This window comes from Heterocephalus glaber, unplaced genomic scaffold (assembly GCF_053883595.1).
Source record: "Heterocephalus glaber isolate CG9 unplaced genomic scaffold, H.glaber_assembly_v1.0 deba00001497, whole genome shotgun sequence".
NCBI classification, from domain to species: domain Eukaryota; kingdom Metazoa; phylum Chordata; class Mammalia; order Rodentia; family Bathyergidae; genus Heterocephalus; species Heterocephalus glaber.
The window spans coordinates 11,616,996-11,642,450 of NW_028258320.1; the positions used below are offsets into that span (position 1 = coordinate 11,616,996).

At 40.5% G+C, this 25,455-nt stretch overlaps 1 protein-coding gene across 31 annotated transcripts in view; it reads left to right on the forward strand.

Annotated features, from left to right (window-relative positions):
- The window catches only part of Kcnma1 (potassium calcium-activated channel subfamily M alpha 1), a 732,631-nt gene that overhangs the window by 550,078 nt on the left and 157,098 nt on the right, over nucleotides 1–25,455 (forward strand). For all 31 annotated transcript variants that reach the window (XM_004846336.3, XM_004846337.3, XM_004846338.3 and 28 more), the window contains exons 15-16: nucleotides 12,813–12,922; nucleotides 24,670–24,738. In XM_004846336.3, coding sequence (XP_004846393.1) covers nucleotides 12,813–12,922; nucleotides 24,670–24,738 — 179 coding nt within the window. The remainder of the gene's footprint in view (nucleotides 1–12,812; nucleotides 12,923–24,669; nucleotides 24,739–25,455) is intronic.

Sequence of the window (25,455 nt, forward strand, 5' to 3'; positions counted from 1 at the left end):
AGGAAAATGTGCCTCCAAGAACTCTTCTCAGGAAGCAAAGAGTTCATGGTTGGGAGATACTTTGGTAAGCTATTTGGGTGGGAAGGATGAACTCCCTTCTCCCAAGACGTCCAAATAACAATAGATATGTTCTACCTTGCTTTCTAAAAGGCTTGGGTTTGCTTGCCTGCAAAGTGCTCCTTTAGTTGAGAGGGGTATGTAAAATTGGGGCCAGAATTGATTTACTAGGGCAATGCGGACCAAGAGCTCTGACCAGGCATCATTACCCTGACTTCCAAGTACAAGTTGAACAAATATTTTAAAAAATATTTTGAACAAGTACTGGTTTACTAGCTTGCCCATCCTATTGGCCTAGAATATATCAGCTGTCAATTCAAGCTAAGCTTGAGGAGTGAGGCTGAAAGAGTTAAGATCATATGATAGGAAGAAGAGAAGAGGTAGGGATGGGGTGTAGGTGGCACCGGTTGAGGGATCTGAGTAAGCATCAAGCACAGAAACCAGCAGGAGAAAATTCACTCTGGCTTTCAGGTCTTGCTAACTCAAAGCTCTTCTCAGAAAGCAGGGCTGGACCACCCTGCAGCAGCTTCACAGTACTGCCCACATCTCCTATTTGAGGATTCCATCATGTCCTCCAAGTACCCAGATTCTCTCTTATCATTACATCTATTCAGGGTTAACTTACTGACCAGTAGGAAAGTCCATCACAGGTAGTGAGTTCTTCCATAGAATACCACTATCTTCTGGGGAAACTCAAACTTCTGAGTGTTTCTCATCAATCCAGAGGCCCCTTTGATAATGACTACTGGTCCAGCCTTTTCTAGCACCAGTTAAGCAACAGGAAGCCATGGATTACAGGTCCTACATCTCATTGGCCTGATTTCATCTGTTCCTTTGTCTGAACAGTGGAGATATCGTCATCATCACCATCACCATCATCATCATTACTATCACTCATTACTCACAATAACAGCGGACATTCATAGAACATTTGCATGGTGCTCTCCCAATAAGTGCCATCTTTCAGTATGATAATATCATGCGTGCCTGACACAGAAGCATTCCACAAGTGTTAGCTTTTTGCCAAGCTCTATGCTTAGCACATGACCTGAATCATCTCATGTCAGCTGTCTTCCTAGAGGTAGGTACTACTGTTGGTCTCATTTTGCAGGGAAAGGAAATAAGGCTTAGCTTATACAGTTTGACTCAGGGATACACAGAATGGCTGAGATTTGAACCCAGAGCCTGCTTATGCTTAGCTACTTCCTTACCCTGCTATTGTACTCAGGGAGCCCTCAGGACCATGCCATCCCCCGAGGAAAGCTGCAAAGCCCAGCTAAATTCCTTCACGATTGATACACTGCCCACTTCCAGTCCCTGAACCAAATGTCTTTTCAATGAGGCAAAAAACCCACCCTAGGAAGCTGCAGAAGAGAATTTCTGAAGTCATTCCTGACTTCCTGTGAAAATATTCTCTAACTGGCAAGAGATTGTCCAGGTAACAATGAATACACAATAAACCGGGTACCTCTGCCTTTGATACCTGGCTCACAAATAACCCATTTGGCTTCCCAATCACCCGGATACCTAAAACTAGCAGAATTTATGCTCAAGGCTGGAATGGCTCTGTTCAGCCAGGAAGCAAGAGTTTACGACTGAACCCTTTGCTCTGAAATGAAATCTAGTCTCTTTGGCTCGACTTTATTAGGCCATATTGTACAGCGATAGGAGACATAAGTATCCAGAATTTGCTGTCACTAAAATGGGACCCAGTTGGTGAGAGTTTTCGTCCTCTTGCTCAATACTGTGTCCTGAATGGGGAAGTTGAGTAGAAATTAAGGATGCAAATCAGGGTCATTTTCTGAAATTTTATTTTTAATTGAATTAAATATAGGCATGCTATATTGCTACTGAATCTATGTAGCACATATTCAAATGGAGATTAAACTACTATTGAGTTCATTGAATCAATGGAGAAAGACTAAGGAGATAAATCTGGACCCCTGGAATATTGTTTAGACTAATTACCACAACAACCCAAACACTTGGATACCCATCTTGTGCCTAATTATCTACAAGCTTTCTCTGTAACTGGTGCCAATTTTTAGTAATACTTCATGGGAAGCATTCCTTTTCTTTGTAACTCAAATCCTGTAGGCTGCAAGGGATTCTCCTCAGCCTGTGGTTTTTAAATTAGTGATGGAGAATCCTAGCCACTGCCCTATAGGAGTTGCTTCTTGCTGCTCTAAAAAGTGCGGTCTGTATGCAGGCAGCAAGAGCACTGTCTGGGAACTTGTTAGTGTAATCTTAGGCCCCACCCCTGCATTATTGCATCAGAAATTGCATTTTATGAAGTTTCCTTGGGTGATATATATGTACATCATATTTTAGGTGGCATTGGACTCAAGAGAACTTTTAAGTGACCTCAGATGTATCCACTGGGGAAAGATTGGTGTGTATTAACAGCATTTAAGGTGGTGGAATTCTTACTAAACTATCTAGAATAGTGAAGATTCCTCAATGACATGGCAGTTCTATGTTGTTTGTGTCATTAAAAGCAAGTATATAATTCCTACATTGATTTACGTGTTCTTGTTTTTCTAACTCCTCTGATCCTCTCCCAGTTTTTAAAAACATAACTAACAGTTGTTTTTTTGTCTTTGATTTTAGAATTTAGGAGTCATAAAATTGCCAAATATAGTCTTTGCTGGGCTTAGATCATTTTCTAGTGAATTGGTGTTTGACTTGACATTGGAATCCAAAAAGTGAATACAAAAAGACAGAGGGGCTCAGTCACATGGGGAAGACAATACAGGCTGAGACAGAGAGAAAAGAGGCTCCTTTCCAAAGCAATCTAAGGAGGACTTCTGGCAGGGAGAAAGACTCTAGTTAGATTGGTGGTGAAACACCACATCCCCAGAGTTCTTTCTTTCAAACTCAAGTCCCAACTTATTGGATTTAAAATTTAGAAAACCATAAGGACTTGCTAAGTAGCCCAAGATGTTCTGTGATGACATTTCCCAGAAAATATTGCTCATAGTAAGAAGTTTTCTGGGAAGTTTAAAAATGACCTAATTATACGTACTCCTGTTAAGACATAGGAATGCAGAATTTTTCAGCATTCAGAGGCAAAAATTGGTTCATTTCATGCTCCAACATTAAGTGCTATGAAGTTATTCATGCTCACTTATGATTAGAAGCCTGGAAAAATTGTGCTTGTTTCTGTCACATTCTCCAGTTTTCAACTGCTTAGTTCAACTCAGCAAATATGAATGGAGCATTTCTTATTTGCAAGAACTGTGTTGCCTGTTCTAGAAGAGTTGAGTAAGAGCTCTTCCCTTAGGCAGCTTGCAGTCTGACAAGAGTGTGGTTAGTAGGCTGATTTTGATAGGGCTGAAAATGTCCATAGAAGGGTGCATGTGGGACAAAATTTCAGGGAAAACAAAGATACCAGCATAGGAAACCAGGGAGAAGAAGCTTTTAGATTAATATGAACCATATCCATGAAATAAAGGGAATAGGCTTTCCATCACTATGACAAAATACCTGACAAAACACCCTAAAGGAGTTTTTCTCATGGTTTTTTGAAGTTTCAGTCAGTGTTTGCTGATTCTATCCCTGTGGGCCTGAGATAGGGTAGAACATAGTGGCATAAGGCCATGGTGGAGCAAAGCTACTCACCTTATGTCAGCCAGGAAGTGGAGAGTGAAAGACAGAGCTAGAGAGAAAGGGGTTAGGGACAAGATATAGTCCCCAAGATCATGTCCTCCTGGCCCATCCCTTCACCTAGATCCCATCACCTAAGTTTCCCTTGCCTCCTAATAATACCATCTAATTATGATCTCAATGATGGATACATGCATAGATGCTGTTAGAGGCCTCCTGATCCAATCACCCTCTGAAAGCCCTACCTCTGAACACATGAGAGTTTGGGGGAATATTTTGTATCCAAACCACAACATTTATGCTCTGATTTATTCTTTACTGTTGTTATGGTCAAATGTCTAAAGAATCAAGTGTTCTGATGGCAGCCAATGCTAACTACTGCATTTTGAGCCAGGTACTCTCTTGAACATTCTTTAGTGATCCTCTCATTTGGCCCTCAGGCCCTCAGCCTGCTCCAGGGTGGATACAATCAGTATTTCCTCTAAAGCCAGGTAGAGTGTATCGTGTTAGGGAGATGAGGGAAGGCCTCATGGAGGTGGTGCCATGTGATTTGAACTTTCCAGGAGAGATTACATTTTGATGGCTGAAAATGGCCATAGAAAGATGTATGTGGGACAAAAGGTCAAGGAAAACAAAGATACCAGGGAGAAGAAGATTTTAGATTACTGTTAACTGTATCCATGAAATAAAGGACTCTGTGACTAATACTATGTATCCCTTTGGAGATTTACAATTTATATTTGCATATTAAATATTCTCAGGAGCATTGCTCTAAGAAGTAAAATAAAATGAAACTAGACTAAAACTCAGTTTGCTTTACTAAATCCAGTGATTTCCAAATTTATTTCATTCATTCAAAATTGTTATTTAACTATGTACTATACACTGTTGCAGGCAATAGAGATTCAAATAAAAATCTCTTCCTTCAAAGCAAACTACCTTCTAATGAGGGACCACACAGAATCCCCTACCCATTCTCTTTTGTTCCAGATAACACCTAACAAATTCCGTGAAGCTTCCCTTGTGAAATCTTAATTGAAAATAATTGTACTTTTCTTACTCTTAGGAGAAATTGTAGGAAGTTAAGGTTTGTAAGATAGATATGGTGCATGGTCTGCAGATGGGTGTGGAGAGCTAGTTACTACTGGCCCAAGAGGAGCTAAATGCTTAGAAAATGAGAATAAATGCTTAGAAACTTTTATAGGAACTTGATGGATTAATTTTATGTCATTTGAACCAAATGATACAAAATTTACACTTATATTTTGCATGTCTTGTCTTTTCATTTTTTTGTAACTCACTTTCATTAGATTTTGCAAAAGTTTTCATCTGCAAAATCATGGATATTAGAAATAAAAGCAAAACCCTGACCTTCCCCTCAGATGGGTTGGGAAGGGCTGCCCTGGAAGCCCTGGATATCAGGCCAGACTGGCCTGTGGCTGTCTGGGGCAGGCCCCAACGACAGTGTTCACTTCCTGTCCACTCTACCCATATTGTGTAGGTACTGTATTTTATATTGAGTGATAATTTAAGAGCCTTATTATTTGAAGTACATGTGAAAATGTTCTTAAGTATTAGGAAGACTGCAAAACCAAATTCCTATTTGGGAAGATAGTGAATAGGCCAATCTTTAAAAGAGTTTGACATCTCTAAAGCAGAAGTGCCTTTTGTGTTGGAGAGAAAAATGAGAGGGTAGGAAAAAAACCCTACATATTGAAAAAAGTACCAAGTTCCTGCCACATAGATAACACTATCTTCAATAATTTCTCAATAGTTATTCTTTTTAAAAAGTTGTCATGTCACTCTACCAACCCCTTCTTTGCCTTTAGCCCTGCTGGCATTTCTTGTCTCCCTGGAAATAATCTGGGTTGGAATAATGTAGTGGGGAAAGCACATATTCTAATGCTTTTCCTGTGGTTTGTTCAAATTTCTCTCTGAACACCTTATGTGGGCTGGGTTTTTTTTTTTTTTTCCCCCATAATGGTTGATAGAAGAAATCTCATTTGATAGTCTGCAGCCCACTTGTCTGGGGGGAAGAGATTTGGCTCAAGTCCACTTCTAAATTAATCTTTGGAGTTGTTTATTTATTCATTCAGTGCTGAAGCAACCAATTATCTGGCATTCCATCAAATCTCAAATAATTTGTTTTAGCTGACATTGTTCTGAAGCCTTTGGAAAAATCTGCGATCCTTTCATCCTATCTGCTCATTTTGGAAAATATGACCTGAAATAGGCCATAATTATGGAACGCCAAATTGTTATGGAGTCCCTGAAATCCATTGCACCTCTGAGAAAGGCTGCTGACCTGAGTCTACGTCCAAGAAGTATAGCACTATTGGGCAATTTGGCACAGGGAAGAACTACATTCTGGAAGGGTGCAAGGCACCACTCTCCTCTGCTTTCATCCTCTGATTTCCACTTTATCACCGGTTTACTCCATCCCAGAAAGCTGACCAGGGAGCCATTCTCTGTGAAGGCACCCTTGGGGCCTCAGCAAGCAAGATTCACATACAGCCTTTTTGTTGTTTACTTCTGTGTGTTGCTTTTAGGGTTTATAATTATACTGAAGAATATGGAGGCTAAGAAGAAGTGGAGAAGGAGATAAATATATGCCCTTTGACCAAAACCGGCCAGGAGGCCACATGGAGGGAATCTGAGGAAGTCATAAGGTCCATAAGGTCCTCTTAACACCCTGTCGTCCTTAATTTTGCTCATTCCAGTAAGAAATGAGAAGATGCAAAACTCAATCTGACTTTCCCCAGTAACAGTATGTTGTGGAGGAATGAGTATAAGTGACCCCACTCATCTTAGTAACAAGCCCACACACTTGTCAGCTGACAGCACATAAATTCAGATTCCATGTTTATTACACACATTCTGTGTATTCTGACTCCTTTTTGGGCAGAATAAATAGGTTTTCATGGGATCTAAGATAATGTTGGTCATTTCCTGTCAATGCACTCTGTTTTGACAGTGATGATGTATTGTATAATTCTTGTTTCAAATCTTCATTCATATGTGGCTAATTAATTCTTATTAAGCACTTCTATGATTTAAACACATCCTTTCAGGGAAGACGATTCACTGAGAATTCAGACAGATTAAGGAAAAACAGTTCATGTAATGAATACTTGCTGATGCACTAACCTTACTGCCTGTTTTGGGCAGTGTTAGTGTGTAGATGTCACGACTCATCTCTTGTTATTGCAGTCATTAACACAATCATTGGTTTTAATTGTTTTCCTTTTAGTTCTTTATTTTTGATGTGCATAATGTAACATATTTAGATTAAAACAGTGTACTTATTTTGAATTGAATAAAGATTTATACCTGATCATCTTTGGGATTAGTTGTATGACTCCCAAGGAAAGGACGGACTTGGCAAAAAATTGCTTGGGCATAATCAGCACAGTTACTGGGACTCTTTCCTGGAAACAGACATCGCAGTGGCTGTAACAGACCTCGGCCAGAAGAGTTGAATTTTTCACATTCACCAGGCTGTTACCATTAGGGAAACACACTTTTGCTCTAATCAAAGGAAGCATAAAAAATAAAAGGTGTCATTACCAAGCCACCATTAGTAACATATGCGGACGCTGGGGTCAGGAAGGTGTGACTTTCCATGGAGCCAACTCTGCCATTTCCAGTTGGAAGGGACAGTTAATGTGGAGCTGTCTGCCCATGGATTGGTGTGAACCATTTTGCTTGGGAGGTTAAACAAGACTGCTTGAAAAATTAGATAATGAAAGGTAGATAAATAAAACCAAGAGAGGTGTAGACAAGCTAGCCCAGTGGCTGAATTCCTTTTTCTCACTGATGCTTCTGTGTGTGTTTGATGAATAAGAATCCACAGCACATCACCTGCTCATCCTTGCTAGGCGCTCTTCTAAAAGACCTGGGGTTTGGTGTGCCACCCAAAGGATAGATTGCTGCCTCAGGAAATGCTTTGCCTTTGATTGATTGCTGAATGAATGGCTGGCAAATTAATTTTGGTACCTTTCCCTAACTCATTTTGGTCCCATTCCTTCATTCATTCTGCTGGGAAGTGTGTCTTCACATTACAGTTACAAATACATTGACAACACAAATGTGGGGAACAGCATGTACTATTTTTGGAAAGAGGTTGTAGTCTGGGATGGTTCCATTTTATATAATAGAAATGATGCTTTATGTGTTGAGAGGAGGTATGGACCACCCTACCCTGAGCTCAGGACATAGTAGTCCTCGATGTCCTCTCAGGCGTGGCCTCCGCGGTTTGACATTTTGAGTCCTTGATGAGCTTCTGGTCTGGTATTTCCCCCCACAGGAACTTGCACACAGCAAACCCTCCCTATTCTTGCTGCAGCCTCCCTCCACTTCTATCCTGTGCTGTCCAGGAAGAGGTATTGTAGTGGGTTGTTAAGAGCATGAACTCCAGATCCTTTTTGTATCCCTGACTGGGTTTCTGATCTTTGACAGGTTATTTAATCCCTCTGGGCCTCAGTTTTCTCATCTGTAAAGGGGAATCATAATGATGATAACTCCCTCCACCCTCTCCAGATTTCTCTGTTCCCTGTTGTTTTCTTGATGTAGCAAATATATATAATATATATTAAAATATGATATATATTACTTCCCCAAAATTATTATGTATCACAAACATATACTAATAAAAAATGAAGCATATTTTACATAAATCTTTCCTCTTCTAACAATGCAGTGACAGAAGCAAGAGGAACACATATTTTGGATTTTGCTTTTTCAAAGTAGTCAAAGATGCCATGCTTGAGACTTAGAAAGGTAAACCTTGATAGAAGGTGCTAATTTAAGCCCTTGTGTATGTATGAAGGTTAAAGTTCCATTGCTCAAGTTCGGGATGCATTAGTGTCGTAGGCTGTTCTTTCTGACTGTCCTCATGGGTCTGGCCTATTCTGTTGTGTTCTAGTATAGTCTGTCATTCTTACCTTTAAGGATTAAAGTGGTTTTGGTATTGATTGTAATTGGATTTTTCTGCTCCTATGTTATGTAATGGGTTTAATAAAGTTTTTTTTGTTTTGTTTTGTTTTGTTTTTGGTACTGGGGATTGAACTTGGGCCCTCAAGCTTGTGAGGCAGGTGGCAGAACCACTGAGCTAAAATAAATCCCTGGTCCTTAATAAAGTTTTAATTGTGATAAGATACACATAACATCAAATTAATTACCTAACCATTTTTAAGTGTTCAGTCCTGTGGTATCAAGTGCAGCCACATGATTGTGTGACTGCACTATCCTTTTATCTCACAAAACTGACAACTATATAAGTTAAACAATGACTTCCCATCCCCTCTCCCTCACCCCCTGCATCTTCTCTTCTACTTTCTGCTTCTGTGAATTTGACCACTCTGGGTAACTCCAATAAGTAGAATCATAAAATATTTATCTTTTCTGATTCCATTATTTCCCTTAGCAGGATGCTTTCAGGGTTTATTCATGTTTTAGCGTGTGTCAGACTTTCTTTTCTTCTTAAGGCTGAGTAATATTCTATTGTGTATGTGTACTACATTTTGCTTATCCATTCGTCCTTTCCTGGACTCTCAAGTGGCTTCTATCTCTTGACTATTATGAAATGCTACTACAAGCATGGCCATACTAGTAAACTCTTGGAGGTCCTGCTTCCATTTCTGTTTGTTATATACCTAGCAGTGCAATTACTGATTATATGATAATTTTGTTTTGAATTTTTTGAGCAGCTACTATTTTCCATAGCAGGTCCATTTGACCTGCCAACCAAGTACATGTCTTTTGAAAAGATGCTAGCATAACTCAATTAGTAGTTTTCTAACTTGGGTGTCTGTGTGAAATACCTTCATCAGAAACCTCCAAAATAAGTTGGCTATCCATGTGAAAATAGTATTAAAGATGTGGAAATCTTAAGCAGAGAGTTATGACTGTAGATTTAAACTCCTAGGCATTTGTACTGATGATTTAGTGTTGCTAGATCTAGCATTGTAGATAACATCGGAGCATCTTTGTATGGATGTGAGAGATGCACTCTGCTTTACAGAATGTTCTGTACATTTTTCCCAGTTATTTGACTTTCAGTCTTCAGGCATTTCAGATTAGCTTCACAGGCAAAGTTGCAGAAAAAGACATGTGGAAAAATCAGCGAAAGTCAGATGCATTTAGTCAGATACATCTTAGCCACATATATCTACTGCTTTTTCCAGCAAAGGGAGAAATATGGGAAAATAAGTATCAGTTTAAAAGAAGATTTAATCAGCAACTAGAACAAGTTCTAAAATACAAAACATGCTCAATAAATATTTGTTGAATGAACAAATCAATGGAACAATTCCTGGTAAATTTGAAAACAACTCGAGTAATATTGTTGTCCTGTAAAGAATTTGTTTCTACTTGTTTAAAAAATTAGTGATTAACCTACACTAAATTTGGTTGAAAGAGTAACTCCATTATAACTTAGAGGCATGAAACTACTGACCATAATTTAAAAAACCATATTAGCTAAAAAATATCACTAACAATCAAGAACAAGGTGAAGGTAACTGGGCATAGTGTACACCCTTGTAATACCAGTACTTGGGAGGCTGGGGCAGAAGAACCATGAGTTCAAGTCCAACCTGGAATACACTGGGATGCCAGTCTCAAAACAAACAAAAAGATAAAGATTTGTATTGTCATTATTTATGAAGATCAGTTGTAATATTTAAATCAGAACATAAACAACACATAAATGAAATGTCTTAGGCAAAAGAATAGGTTGAATTCTTATACTTTAGGAATAGTATTTGCCCATAAAGTTCTACTATGAGGATTTATAATTAGCAATACTTCACATAATGTCCTATTTGCCAATAAAACAAATTATGATATTTGCTGTTTCATTATAATGATATCCCCAATTATCTTTTATTTTAAAATTTTTATTAAGGCACATTAAACTTACTTCAAATTCATTAAAATCAGTGACTATCTTTCATTTGAAGAAAATGATTGCAGTCTTAGATTTGGAAAAAATAAAAACTTCATGCTTAGCTGAAGTTATTGCAGTTAATTTTAGAAATCATACCATTTAGCAATAGAGATGGTTGAGTGGCTGTTTTTTTAAAGATCCCACTCTGAGGAAGACCTCTTTGGAGATAAATAGCCCATACCTGATAGCACTGCATGGCTAATGCCTAATGTGTGGGAGTGGGTCAGAAGCAGTTTAATCTAATGGGATTAACCTGCATCAGCTCACCCCTACTGATCACAAAGCAGACAAATAGTGTGGAGGCAGGGAGCATTCAGTATATTTCCAAATTTTTTTTCTTCCTGGCTTTTGCACATGAGTGTGTCACTTAGTAGATGATGGTTCTGCCCTTTTCTGTGGTTTCCATGTCTCCTTCACCTCCAAATGTTGCATTTATCCAAGGTGCAATCAGCCACCAGAAGGATGTCTTTAACACAGGAACAGAACAAGAAATTGTAAAGAGTCACTTCCTGTTGACTAGACAGCCTCCTCTCATCTTTCTCTTGCCCAAGCTTTTACAGCTAGTGAAGTCTGGGAAGCTGTAGTTAAGGATGCCCAAGGATACACAGCTTTTTCCTTCAGGGAGTTCTGTGACATCTCCAACCTCCCAGAGTGGCTCAGCATTCTTAGTGTAACTTACTATATAGACTTTATTCCCTCCCAATGCTGGGAATTGAACCTAGAGCCTTCACACTGAGCTATACTCCCTACCCTCGCCCCTGCCTTTTGTGTGTGTGTGTGTGTGTGTGTGTGTGTGTATGTGAGTGTGTATATTTAAACAGGGTCTCACTAAGTCCTTGAGTTGCCTAGGCTGGGCTAAAACTTGCATCCCCCTGCCCTCGCCTCCCAGAGTGCTGAATTACAGGTGTGTGCCACCACACCTGACAATATATAGTTTTTTAAAGATTTATTTTCATGGAAAATCCTTCCAAAATGCCTACCATGAAGCAGGTTGTTAGGAAAACCAGTTGGACTTGATTAGTTAGAAGATATATATATTTTTTCCTTTTATCTTATGAAAAATAAAAGAAAATTTCATAACAAAATAAGAGAATAACAATAGTTAATACACGGTGTATTGTTATCTTCAAAGTAGTTACTCAGAGAACAAGACATCGACAAAAAAGATTTTCTTACAAATAAGAAATAAATAGATAATAACACAAAATTTTCTTTTCAAAGAAATTTAGGGCAAGATCTCTTTGCAAGTAAATTTTATATGTTGTAATATTCCAGGTAGGGTATAAAAATTTCTTTTTTCAAAGTAGAAATGTACTATTTCATTGTAATATATATGTGCTCATTGTAAAAGCCTTTGTACCATATAGAAAGCTATAGAGAAAAAAATATTCTACCATTCTGAGACAATTGAATTGTTAATATTTGGTATAGAGCTTTCTAGATTTTTTTGTAGCTTTATAAACATTCAAATAACTACTTAAAAATAGGATCAGGCTATATACATTAATTTTGTAATATATATTTATATAATTATTTTATATACATACATATATATATATATATATATATTTTTTTTTTTTTTTGGTACCGGGGATCGAACTCGGGTCCTTGCACTTGCGCAGCAGGCGGCGAAAACACTGAGCTAAATCCCCGGCCTATATAATTATTATATAGATGTATCGTTTCATAATGACTTTCTATTTATTCTCAGTATTCCATTGCATAAGTGTACCATCTCTGGTTATTTCTAATTTTTCATGAATTAAAAAAGATATTCTTATACATGTCTTTGTCCACTTATATAGTATACTTATTTCTTGGCTATGAATATTTAAAATTGAATTGTGAATAGAAGAGTATACACTTTTACAAATTTTTAAAACAATTGCAAAATTGCTTTCCAGATAAGTTGTTTTAGTTGACTTGTCCATCATTATTGTGGATGAGGGCCCACATCTCCATACCTTTAGAAACTTTACCGATTAAAAAATAAATATTGCTTTAAAGAAGATGTACTTCAGCTCCATGAGCTTAGGGTCAGTGAGAGCTTTCCATGGTGTTATGGTTGTTGTTGATCGGTGAGGTTATCATCCTCAAACCAGTGTGTTCAGTTGCTAGCCAGAGGATGTAACTCTAGTTTCCCTCTTACAGTCTACCACGATGGTATTTTAAACCTGCTTCCTGTGTTCGTTTCCCTTAGATTGAGGAAGACACGTGGCAGAAATACTACCTGGAAGGAGTCTCCAATGAAATGTACACAGAATATCTCTCCAGTGCCTTCGTGGGTCTGTCCTTCCCTACTGTTTGTGAGTAAGTGGCTGTTAACTGGATGCTCTTTGACTCGCAGGGAATTTACGGTGCCCCTCATTGGAAGCCATCTGCCTTTGGCTGGCACAGTTGGGACCCTTGACTTTCACTGAGGGTGTCCTGTATGAAGAACAGGGAGGCGGATCATTTCATAGTCCCTGCCTTGAGGATTTCTGCTGGCCTCCAGCTTTCCCTTGGGCCTGAGAATCTTGAGTTTAGATCCATCATTTACACTACCTTATGAGCTACAATTAGCCTGTGTTTCTTGAATTACACTTCTAGAAGTAGGCATGTGTATGAAGAAGGATGGCAAAAAACCATATATATCTGATTTTTATTTTATTTTATTATTTTGGTACAAAGGGTGGAATCCAGGGCCTGTTGCACACTAAGCATATGCTATACCACTGAGCTATACACTCTCAGCCTCTTTCTGATTCAATAGGGCAAAAACAAATCTTGCCAGTCCCTGGATAAAGGAGTTTTAATTGTCTTCTAATTAAATCAGATCATAGCAACATCAGGAGAAGCTACCGAAATAAAGCCATTAAAGTACTTTTATAATTTACTGAGGAAATGTGGAACCAAATGTACAGCAGAAGGCCTTGAAAAAGTCCTTGGCAATTTAGCCCTGCATGGACAACTGCCTTGTTATAATGAGAACAAGGTTTGATTTCTCCTTTTTCTGGCTCAGCAGGATGGATCAGGGCATGGGCATTCTGTCATGGTCCCTGCAGGCAGAATAAGAGACCATCTATGGGAGGATGACCCAGCCTCAGGGGTTCCAGGCGTCCACCATGAGGCTTGAGGATCCCTCACATTCCCCACTTACAATCTTAGGTATTGGGTTCAAGTCAACGGGAGACTTCTTTCCTATGAGAACACAAACTCCTTGAGAATGGTGGACCACTACACCTGATCCTTTGACACCTCAGCCAAGGTTTCATAAATCTCTGTCTTGACAATAAAAACTGGGAATAATCAGGGGGCTGTGAGACTCCATTGGGCTGAGAAAGAAAAGCCATTTCATTTTCCTCCCTGACTACTTACAAATCAAACACATCTCTGACAAGGGAGGACTGAAGGCACAGAAACAAAATTGAGCGCCCTTTTCAATAAAGGAGAGGAAGGTGCTGGGGGCTGCTGGGCTCAGCTGCATCGCCCAACTCTATTCTGTGTGTGGCAGGGAGGAGGCGGAGTGCGTGGTGGCTTCCTGTTTACCTGGAGTCTCTGTCAGGGAACACAGCAGGTGCACTTTGCCGCTCCCTGGGCCCAGGCCCTGAGCACTCTGAAATGGTTTGGCTGTTGACTGAAATTTCTCACCCTGTCTCTAAGCGAAAGTTTAAATGCTAAATGGACTGGAAAAGTGAATAGGTAATTGATTTGGAAGGAGTTATTTTCTGAAAATGGATGCCCTGTTGTAACTTCAATGCTCATTTTTTTGAGGGCCATTTCTCTTTCTGCCATGAGAAGAAGTTAACCATTCAGAGTCACTGGAGCCTGGGATTCTGCAACTGACCCAGGGGATCTTCTCCTTGGCGCTCAACCTGCCTGGGACAGAAAGCCCAGGAGAAGTCAGCACTTAGAGCGGAAGCTGGCTTCATAAATAGGCAGTTGAAACCTCCTCCATCCAGTGTGGGATGGTCTGAGGCTAGGGTGGGTATGTCTTATGGTATTGGGGTGTTAGGAGGGGTGGAGTAAAGCCCCCTTTCTTGGCTATTGAGTTTCCTTGGCTTGATTAGTGTTTGTGTCTTACATAAGTGCTTCTCCAAAAGCCCCCTGGCTTTTCCTGGTTTCTCGCTCTTCTCTGGAAATTGAGTCAGGCCATTGAAGAACTAACCTGAAGGGCGAGGACTGCTCCCCCTAGAGGCTCTAGAGGGGACACCCACATGGACTCACATAGATACCCTACAGTCTTTAATTTCTTAAAGGCTATTTATTTCAAAATAGTGACATTCACATAAAAATGAGATTCCTGGCCTCTCTTGGAAATGTGATGTTGTCACACAGGACCTGCATTTCTACCAGTTCTTCGTGGCTCCCATTTGCTGTCTTATACTAGATTTGTGTCAGTATCTGAGGCCTGGCCCTGTGGCTAGTCTGGCCAACCCTGGCCCACTGGGCAGCGTGAAACTTCACTGCCCTTCAGTGTCACCTGCAGAGCCAGGTGACTCTATCATGGATAGTGTGGCTGCTTCAATATATTCCTTGATTGCTTTTCATATTCAAAATATATCCCTCAAAGGAGAAAATCGCCCAAACCTGTCTTGTTGTAAGAAAATTAAGTATTTTGTTCAGTAAAGCTTCTGGAATAAAAAAAGAAAAAGAAAAAAAGCCAACTTTGGATGTGAGTGAGAATGTGCTCAACTTAGCGCTATTATTCGTTTAATGCAATGATACAGCAGAGGTGGAACTAATCAATAAAGAAAGGACATTTAATGAGATTTAGGAACATCCCAAAACATTGAAGCTCTCTTCAAGCATTTGATTATCTGTAGGCTTAATTATCTGTGTTTTCTACTTTAAATTAAAGAAAAGCTATAACTCAAAGTTACCAGCAGTTTAATGATAACACTCTTCAATTCAGGTTAATTAAAGCACAGCCGTAATTAGAGTGTAGTGTTGTATATCACCGGGCTGGGGCATAAGTATTTTCATTACAGTAAGAATTGGCTATTCAATTTCAAGATGACATAAAGGACGCCAAAATATATTTTAAGCTGGTTCATGGAGAAGAAAACGAATTGAGGAATATTCTGGGTATAATAAAACACAGATAAAATATACAGATTTTCAGAGCAGTTTCTGTAATTATGCACTGCACTAAAACAATATGCAGCCAATAACGTCTTAAAGCATGAAAAGAAATAAATTTGCTCTTCTCCCTGGTTGGCAGAATGCCACTTTTCAGAGTGGGATCTCTGCAGGGAGAGCTTGGAGTTTTCTCAGAAGCTAGGAGAGTCATTCTGTGAGGAGAAAAGGGGACAGATATGTAGGTAAAATTAAAGGTCTTTTTCCAAAAGAACAGGAAGGGGCTGGAGGAAGGGAGGAGAAGTAAAAGCTCCCCCACCTCAAGCTAGCTCCTTAAAAATTTCAAGTCATAGTCTAACTCTCCTGCCCAGGGTGTGACTCAAATCTACTTTATGCTTTGACTTCTCAGTACAATTCTCATCCACATCAGACCAGAAGATATGGCTTTGTTCCCAAACCAGAAAGGAATGTAGACAAAATTCAAAATCATAAAAACCTTTCATCTATATTTTCTCATTTATCCTCACAACAATCTGGTGGTATTTATATTCATCTCACTGTCTTTGTTTTATAAACAAGGACATTGAGACTTAGAGGTTACAGGCACCCATCCCAGTGCCAACTGAAAGACTAGTCACCAGGTTTCTTGTGCTGGGGTCTAGTGCAATTGGGAGCAGCTTGGAGTAGGCATTAGTTGAAGGCTGGCTCATTATGCATCTCCTGGGGAGTTTATTAAATAGAACCACATCTAGGCTTCATTTCTAGATGCCAAGAAGATATGGGACTAGACCTAGAAATCTCTCTCTTTCTCTCTTTCTCTCTGCAAGCCGAGAGATTCTGACTCAGAGTCTGAGGACTAGAAACCCTTATCTTATCCCAGTGTCCCACCCCAACCTCTTCTTGTTTCTCACTTCCAGCCCTGTCATTGAATCGTAGAATCATAGGTGCGCCACAGTTTACAAGCTCATGCTAAGATTGGGGCCTTTGTGGGAGCTTCCTTCCCATCCTTCCCCCTTCATATGGGGTATTCTGATATCTTTAGGGTCAGAAGAATGAGTCTGAACTGTGCCATGCCAGGCAAACCACTGACTGCTTTCCCATGTCTAATTCAGATTAGTGCAAGAAAAAAAAAGACATGGGGGTGCTGAGTCTTTGAGTTTCCCTCCACCCCACTGCCCTCCTCATTGAATATAAGCACCTAGAAAGAAATATGCTGTGTCATTTTCCAGGTCACAATTACTGTTTTGTAAATTCTCCTGTCCATCAGTCATCAGTCAGTGGACCAGACATTTAATGAACTTGCGATATTGGCACTATTGTGCCAAGCTTGGTGCCACTTCTATTGGAATCTGCAGTTAGATTTGTTCCAACATGTGCGTGTGCAAAGATGAATGACAGTACTTGTAAATACCAAGTAAAGGATTCAGTTTCCCTGCAATGGCTACCTTCACAGTTTGCATTCTGGCTAAGGGGAAGAATACCTATCCTTAGGCAGACATGGGTACCCCTAAGTGGTTGGTGGACGCACCCAACTGGAGTAGCAGTGCTGAGGGCTAGAGGGAAAGGTGCTGTGGGCTGGGGATGACCAAGGAGGTTTCCTGGAAGACATGCCATTTTTTCTGTGCTTTGGAAGGAGCTCAGATTCAGACAGGGGGAAAAGAAGGAAGCTGGTTTTCTAAGCAGTGTGGAACTGGGATGGAAGGCTGGGCGGCACAGTGCCACACAGAACTCTCCAAACTCCCAGGTCTCTTTGAGGTTTTCCAATTAGAGCAAATTGGTTTCACCCCCTTCCCTCCTTTAGCTGGGAGAAAGAGACACATCAGGTATATATTGAGCTGTGATGCTGTGGAGGGAAACAGTGAGTGTTTTTATCTTGAGAACTGGCAAGAGAGGAGGATGCACATCCCTGCCCCAGGGCAGAGAAGAGAGGAGGGAGGAGGAGGTGGAGGAAGCCAGGGTTTCAGCAGCTGGGCTGTGGCAAGAACATCATGTTCCAGGCTCTGAGTCTCACAGTGAGCCTATTAGTCAGTCATTCATCACTTGCAAAATATAAAAGCTTAATTGTATCAGGTTTTACAGCTCAGAGGGGATTAGGACAAAAGATGTATTTAAAATATGATGTGTCTCTCTGTCCCTCTGCAGCTGATGGAGCAGTTAAAATTCAGATTTGACGCAGAGAATTTAATGCCCAGGTAACTTGGGGAACTCCAATTGGATCTTCCTCGGCTGTGTTGAAGGGCAGGAGTTCTGTCCCCAGGCCCGGTGGGTGTGACTGCTGCTGTGCAGGCTGCAGACTCGCAGCGGGAGGAGGGGTGTCCCCATCCCCCACCTACCTGCCTGCAGTCAGTGCCCCTAGAATTCAGAAGAGCGTGCTCTCATTCTTTGTCTTTTTGCCTGGACTGATCTTTCAAAAGAAGCTGTAGGAGGAAACGTTTCTAAAGAGTACCAAAAGAGAGCTAAGCCTCTTACCCAATGAAAATGATAACTAATTTAACTTGAATTTGGGGAAATCATTACTTTTTCAAGAAAGATATCCAGATTTGAACATGGAGCCGAAAGAAATCAGGCAAACTCAAATGTTATATGATAGATTTCTTTAGCCTGCCTGCAAAAATTAGCATTTTAAGAAAATTTGTATAGAGGCTCAAATACAGTCTTTTAAAAAATATTTTTCTCTGATGTAACTGGCTCTGTCCATCTATTTATTTAGGGAGTTTTATAATTAGAACTGAACATATATGAACACAGCTACAAGTATTAGTATTGATGATTATTTCTACTGTAGGCACCAAGAAGGTGGCCAGTAATCCTTCTATGCGGCAGTGAATTGACCAATGATGATAAAACCTAGTGCAATGCTCAGTGGCAGGCTACTAGCACAGAGGCAGGTCCAGAATTCTTGACAGAAGGGCCAGGGGGGAGTTCAGTTGGAACTTGGGTGAATGCTAGGTTAAGCATATAGTTTTCTCTTACATTGCATGTATCCGATTAATAATAATAGCAAAAATGCATTTCTTCACACTTTAGGCAAATCTAATTATCCATAATAAAGTATGTAGTTATTTTTAAATTCAAGCCTCTTACGTGTGTTGGAAGAGATACTGAGCATAGGTGTGTGTGTGTGTGTGTGTGTGTGTGGTGTGTGTGTGTGTGTGTGTGTATTTGTGAGTGCATGTGTCTGCTTGACAGTAAGGGTATTCTAAAACTTTCCCACTCACTCTTTACCAAGGGTATGAAAGAATAGAGCTTTAACAATGTCTCCACAAGCATTTTAAGTCACATTGTTTTCTTGGTATGGAGTCTTACAAACCCTTGTGGTTTCAAAACAATTTCTTTAACTTGATGTTTTCATCTCAGGAAACTATCATTTCAAATCAAAACTCCTAAATGCAAATGTTTTCCATTGTAGTCCCTTGATTCTAAAGACCAAGGTGCAGATTTTATGGCCCATCTATTCAGATAATGTGTGGGCCTGACATTCCCAGGGGCCTCTGGGTACCTGGAGAGGGACTGGTGTTTAGAGGGGAGCTGGGGTTGGGGGGCATGATGGGAGCTGCTGCTTCTGTCCTCACCCACCTGCCTCAGGGGGTGAGTCATCTTCAGCACCCCAAATGCCATCTCTCTTGACTCTTCCTGGGCACATTAGGAGGTGCAAACTCTGTGGCAGGTTTCATGTTTAAATTCACACCAGCAAGTAATCTTTCCAGTCAAGGGGGCTGATTTAATGGCAAGAACAATTTATTTCCCTCTGGGTAGGTAGAAACAGTTGGACTCTAATTCTTAAGAGCCTTTGTTCAGGAACATCTGGGTTGAAACTACTATAGTTAACAGATGATGCTGGCAGTAAAAAAAAAAAGGCTTTGTATAATGTCGTTGTCAAATTTGGTAGACCTCTACTTAATAATTATCTGGAAAGCAATCTAACTTGTTATTACAACAGTTTCATTGCAGATTGCTGGTTTAAGACCTTTTTGTGACAAGTGGCATTTTTCTTGAAAAAAATAAGTCATTTCTATTCCCCTGTAATTATTTTTGCAACCAGTGACAACTTCCTGCATTGGACATATTGGGACATTTTATTTTAGGAACCAAGAATTAAATTCTTGCTAACTTATAGCTGATGTTATCCTATTTGTCACATTGTGAAGGGCATCTTGCCTTGTCCTCATGGTTTACCTTATTCTCATCCTGCTTCCCGATCCCACATTGGTGCTGTATACATTGAGACACCATAGGCTGAGGGAAGCCAGAAAAGCAATTATAAAGGTTTGATGGCTAATGCTCTTTCTGCCTTGTCCCCCCAAAGGTGTTGAATGATACAAGTATATATTTAATCACAGGATAGCAATTCTGGGTAGCCTGAAGAAATATTCTTAGGTATGTACCCATGTGGTAGGGTCTCTAGAAGATCCCAAGGATTAATTTTTATCTGTCTCTTAGAATTAGATTTGCATTTGGATAATGGATTTAGGCAAAAATTAGATTCCCAGAACACATAACGACTATTATTTCCTTCCTTGTCCTTCTTTTCCAGTATGTCTGTTTCCAACAAACAAGACAAGAAGCTTCTTATTTCAAGCTCCTGTACTTGCTTCCGGTACTCCCTCTAGATGGTCTTAGTTTTTACTTTGTCTCTTCTCCATCACTCTCTCACCCATGAGGATCCGCTGCCCTTTCATGCATGCATTTTTCTATTTAGGCTTTATTGACAGGATGCTCTTCGCACTTTACAAAATGCCTTGGGGAGGGGGGTCAAAGCCTACATCCTATGCTAGAGAAGGTTAGTCCAGAGGGAAGAGAGGCGATGACCATACCTGCCTCACTCCATTCTTCCCCACTACTAGAGGCCACATCTCTGCCGCCACCTTACTCAAGATCTAACAGAAAAAGTGTGAGAAGAACGCGCATGGGGTGCTATAGTGCTGCTTTCAGTCTAAATCCTGGTTTATCATTCAATGCATTTTGCCAATTACAGAGGATACCTACTGGAGCACAGATTAAAAACATAGAAGCCTGTAGGTCACAGGCAGTTAGCAACAAAGAGTGAAGGGTGAGGAGTCAGAGGCAGTATGGGGTTGGGGAAGACTGTACACCTTGGAGAATATTTGCTCCCCCTAAGGTGCAAGCGAGTGCTTCATAGATCCAGTCTCTTTTAGCCAAATGGGCTGTGTTTCCAGTGTGGCCATACCTATCTGATTTTTCAAGGAAAGCAAGAGAGCAAGTTTTTATATGAAACCAACAGTTGATATCTATTTCTAGTTGTAAAAAAAAGCAACTGTGCCAATAAAACAAAACGTGCTTGCATGTTAAGATCACCATGGGGCTGGGACCACCATTTCATTCTTCCTATTCTTGTGAGACACACCTGCAGAGTATACTGCACTGGGACTTGATGCCCTTGTTTGGCTTTTGTATGTGAAAGTCATTTGGTTTTGAGCCAGTTGCCTTGCTCCCTTCGGGCTTCACCTTGTCTTCCATATAAGAATACCAAATAGTGTCTCAGGTGTGAGGAGCTGAAAGTGTAAACGAGGACCAAAATGTGTAATAGATTATGTGAAATAAGAAGAAAAGGTCCAAAGGGAAAGGGCAGGGAAAGTGGGAGGGGTAGGAAAAAGGAAAAAAGGGAAAGGAATAAATATGAGAGAAGCAAAAAATGGAAAGAAAGTCTTTGTAAATAGGGAGGGGTGGAGGGGTTGAAGGGAAGGCAGGGGAAGGGGAAAAACATAAGACCCAAGATATATTATGTAAAGGTACAAATTCCCAATGATGAATGTCATCATACTGTATACCTAAAATGTACCAACAAACTTAATGACTAAAAACAAAGAAGGGCATGATGAGCCAGTGTGGAAGGACTGGAGTCTAGGAATCTGTAGTGTGGCCCTGTTTGCGTATATTCACTGTTACATCACTGTCCCTCTCTTATCTCGCCTTAGGCCAGTGACCAACAGCTTACTTTGGATCAAAGGGTTCCTTAAAAAAAGGCTTCTAGAAAGCAGTGTAGAATCCTCTTAGGTATAGATTTTGAAGTTAGCACATGATGGATTTAAAACTGGTAGAAGACGAAGAGATTTACTGGTTCATCCTTTATAAGGTTAAGGAATATATATATGAAACTGCGTGGATTTTATTGACTTTCCTGCATTCAGAGGTACCTTTCTTTTTATATTCAGTGGGTAATTGGCATTGTCGTAACTTGAAAGAAATAATTCACCATTACTATGGACTACTTTCCCCCTTTCTTAGGTTCAAAGAAGCAATTAAGATCTTTGATCTCATGAGCTATCAGGGTCCCAAGCTGAAATGGTTGTTACTCATAGGATATGAGCAAATCGACTTTTGCATGATCCATGCTAAGTTAAGATCAACCTTCTCCTTGATTTTTTTGGCACTTGCCTACTATTTACATTAAGTAGTGGCTACTTAATCTGGTAATTTGGTTCAATAAACATGGGATAAGCTATCTGATGTTTTAAACAATTTAAGTTCCAGAAGTAACAATCCCATAAAGGGTGCATGTTAGTGGAACTCTGTGAGACATAAATTAAGAAGGGCATTTTCCCGCTGTGGTTGGATATGTGTGTTGGTATTTCAACAAGCTGCATAATCAGCACAAAGCCCAGGTCATTAGAGTCTACTGGCAGAAGTCAGGAAACCTGGAAATCATGGGGAAAGCAGAGATGCCTGCATGGATGTGGTCTTTTGAAATCTGACTGTCTGTTACAGGCAGTGCCTGGGAACCAGGATCTCACACATAGGAATGAGCAATGGGTCTCATATCCCCCTGGAAAGCACCAGGCCTTCACCAGTACCTTCTTTGTCAGCAATATATCTCCAAGTATAGCCCCTCTGGTTCTGTGGGTTCTCCATTTAAAACCAGGTAAAGGGCTGCTATTCACTTGGAATAAGCTGTGGACTCCTTGCTGTGCCAAGAAAGGTTCTCATGATCTTGCCCCCCATCTTTCTCTCAGACCTACCCACCGTCACTCTCAGCTTTGCTCTCTCAGCTCCACCCTTGCTGGTTTTATTGCTTTTTCTCAAATACCTTTTCTGCCTCAGGGCCTTTGCATTTACTGTTTCTACTCCATAGACCAGTGATGGCAAACCTTTTTCAATGATACAAACAGCCTGCTCCAGCACACAGCCCATAGGTTCACCACCACTGCCCTAGACTCTTTCCCTGTATCTTCTCATTATTTGCCCATCATGGTCCAGCACCCTCTGCATCCTTTGAGTGGTCCTCCTGGACTGTCATAGGTGACACATTACTCTTTATCCTCTCCATTTTACTACCTGACTGAGTTTTATTTTCTGCATAACATTCGTCATTCTTTCAAAATGTATTATTTACTCAGTTGTATATTTGCAGATTGTCTATCTCTTCTAATGCAAAACAGACTTTGTTGATGATGAAGATGTTGTATATCCTGCCAGGCATTAGCTACGGACCTAATATCTAACCACTGGGCAAATTATTTGGATTTTCTGAGCCTTAGTTTTACTACCTGTACAATAGAGCTCTCAGTAGAAGTCTGAACAACTAGGGTACTCTCTCTCTCTCAGAGGTATCTTGAGGAATAGATTGGCCCATCAAAGAGGACATTGCCCTTTCATGCAGTACCTTATTGCCCTTATCGTTCTGAAACTAAATAACCACATGTTCCTTTTTCAATCTACCAGTTAAACAATGTGTCATTATCCGAACAGTCCTTAAGATATGTTCACTGAAGGAACTTATAATATATGATGTACAAGATTTATTTTTATGTGAGCTTTTATTTCTACCAATATGTTAATATATTTTTCATTAAATTGCTTCATATTTACATGTTTGTGTCTTATTATGTAATATTTGTTATTAATATCTTGAAATATTCTGTAATAAGTCATTTTGAATGCTGTCTAATGCCATATTACCATTGCTTTATTACTGTATTACCAATTTACTTAGGTTGCTTTAGATTTTTCTACTCTTTATAAATAACACTACCTTGAACATCTTTATGCATAAGTATTTTACTGTACTTCTTATTGTTTTCTTGGAATTGAAACCTAGCAAGTAGAAATCATTTGTTAATTGAGCTTCTCTGTATGGATGGATCCATTCATTATGTACTATGGGAATTCAAACAAGTCCAGAACTCTTAAAGAAGTTGTTCTGGTTGAAGAGGGGAAAGGGCAGACACAGGAAACAAGAAACAATAGGAAGCAACCATAGCCAAGGTGAAGTTGGCTAAGGGCTAAATGATGCAGCTCCAGGCCAGGTCCTGGAGGAGTTGTGGAAATAAAAGTCGGAGGGTAGCAGGAGCTGGAGCAGACCTACTGCTTGGAAGATGTGACATTGCCAGGGAGGATGGTCAGGAGGAGAGAAGGCCTTGTGGGCGGGGACTGGGCAGTAATGAAGGCAGGGAGGCAAGAGCAAGCCAGCCTCCAAACAGTCTGACCCGCAGTGGAGAGCACCAGGCAGATGAGGAGAGATAGCTTGGATGGAGCCCAGAGTGACGAAGCCGTAGTCATGTGCCGGGCACTTACACAGAGGCTAAGTATTATTACCACCATTGCAAGCACACAGGGGTCTGCTTGGAACAACAATATGAGCCATTCGTACAAAAGACCGAAATAGAATCCAAATAGCAGGTCCAGCTGCTCCAAATCTCTCTCTCCCTCTGTAGTTAACATTTTACTACCTGACTAAGTAACTAATGAATCTGTCCTGGTGTAAATCCCTAGGCACAAATCCCTGCTTGGGGTCTGTGTTTAGACATCCAGGTCTGAGTGCAGTTTACACTCTGAACATCCAGCACCTTATCATTTGTGAGAAAGCAGATTTAATGGGGAAGACTGGGAGGTACCCACCTTGCACCCCTTGGCACTGGGTTGGTAGAATGAAGATTCCCTTGGATAACGACTGATAGGAAACCGAAAGGTTGTAACAGTGTTCGTTACATGACTATTCGACCAGAAGCACTGACTGGAAGGCTTCTCCATCTCATTTGCAGGCTGTGTTTTGTGAAGCTCAAGCTCCTAATGATAGCCATTGAGTACAAGTCCGCCAACCGAGAGAGCCGGTAAGTAAGCTTGCTGTGACTCAGTGGCCTGTTGATGTTTATGATGTGAAAGCCCATTGTGGAAATATCCAGTCCACTTCCCCTGTTTTGCACATGATTTATTTGCTTGGAACTGGGTACAGCATCTCCCTGACTCTAGGGTACATTTTAAGGCATGCTCAACCAGACATGGCAGCCTCCGTCCCAGACCAGCCTGGCATTTCAAGCCCCAGTGGGCATTCAGAGAGGATTTCCCCAGAGAAGAGGAATCAGCCACTCAAGTATCTCCATCCAGTTGTGCCCACCTGAGCTTTTCATTCTCTAAGTGCTGAACCTATGACAGAGCCTGTCTTACAACCCCTTTGTACTGCAGCAGGCAAAAACCAGGTGGACTCTCTGGCCTCCTTTACAGTGGGCCTGATGCAGAGCCATGGTGGGAGACACCAGCTCTCTTGATAACCAAATTACAAGCAGCCTATTGTACACCATATGTGCTTCTCCCAGTGCTGCCAAAATCCAGGTGGCAGAATCTCGGATTCATGTAAATTAGCCAGGAGAGCTGAGCTCACAGGCAGGAGCTCTCTTCATTTATTTATTTATTTTGTACTTAATTATGTGCACATCAGACTGATGAGGGAGGGTGTCTGGTTGAAATAGATAACACCCCAGTCAATATGAGGGTTCACCGTTGAAGGAGGGCAGCATCATGTTAACGAGGAATTTTTTTTTTTTGATGGA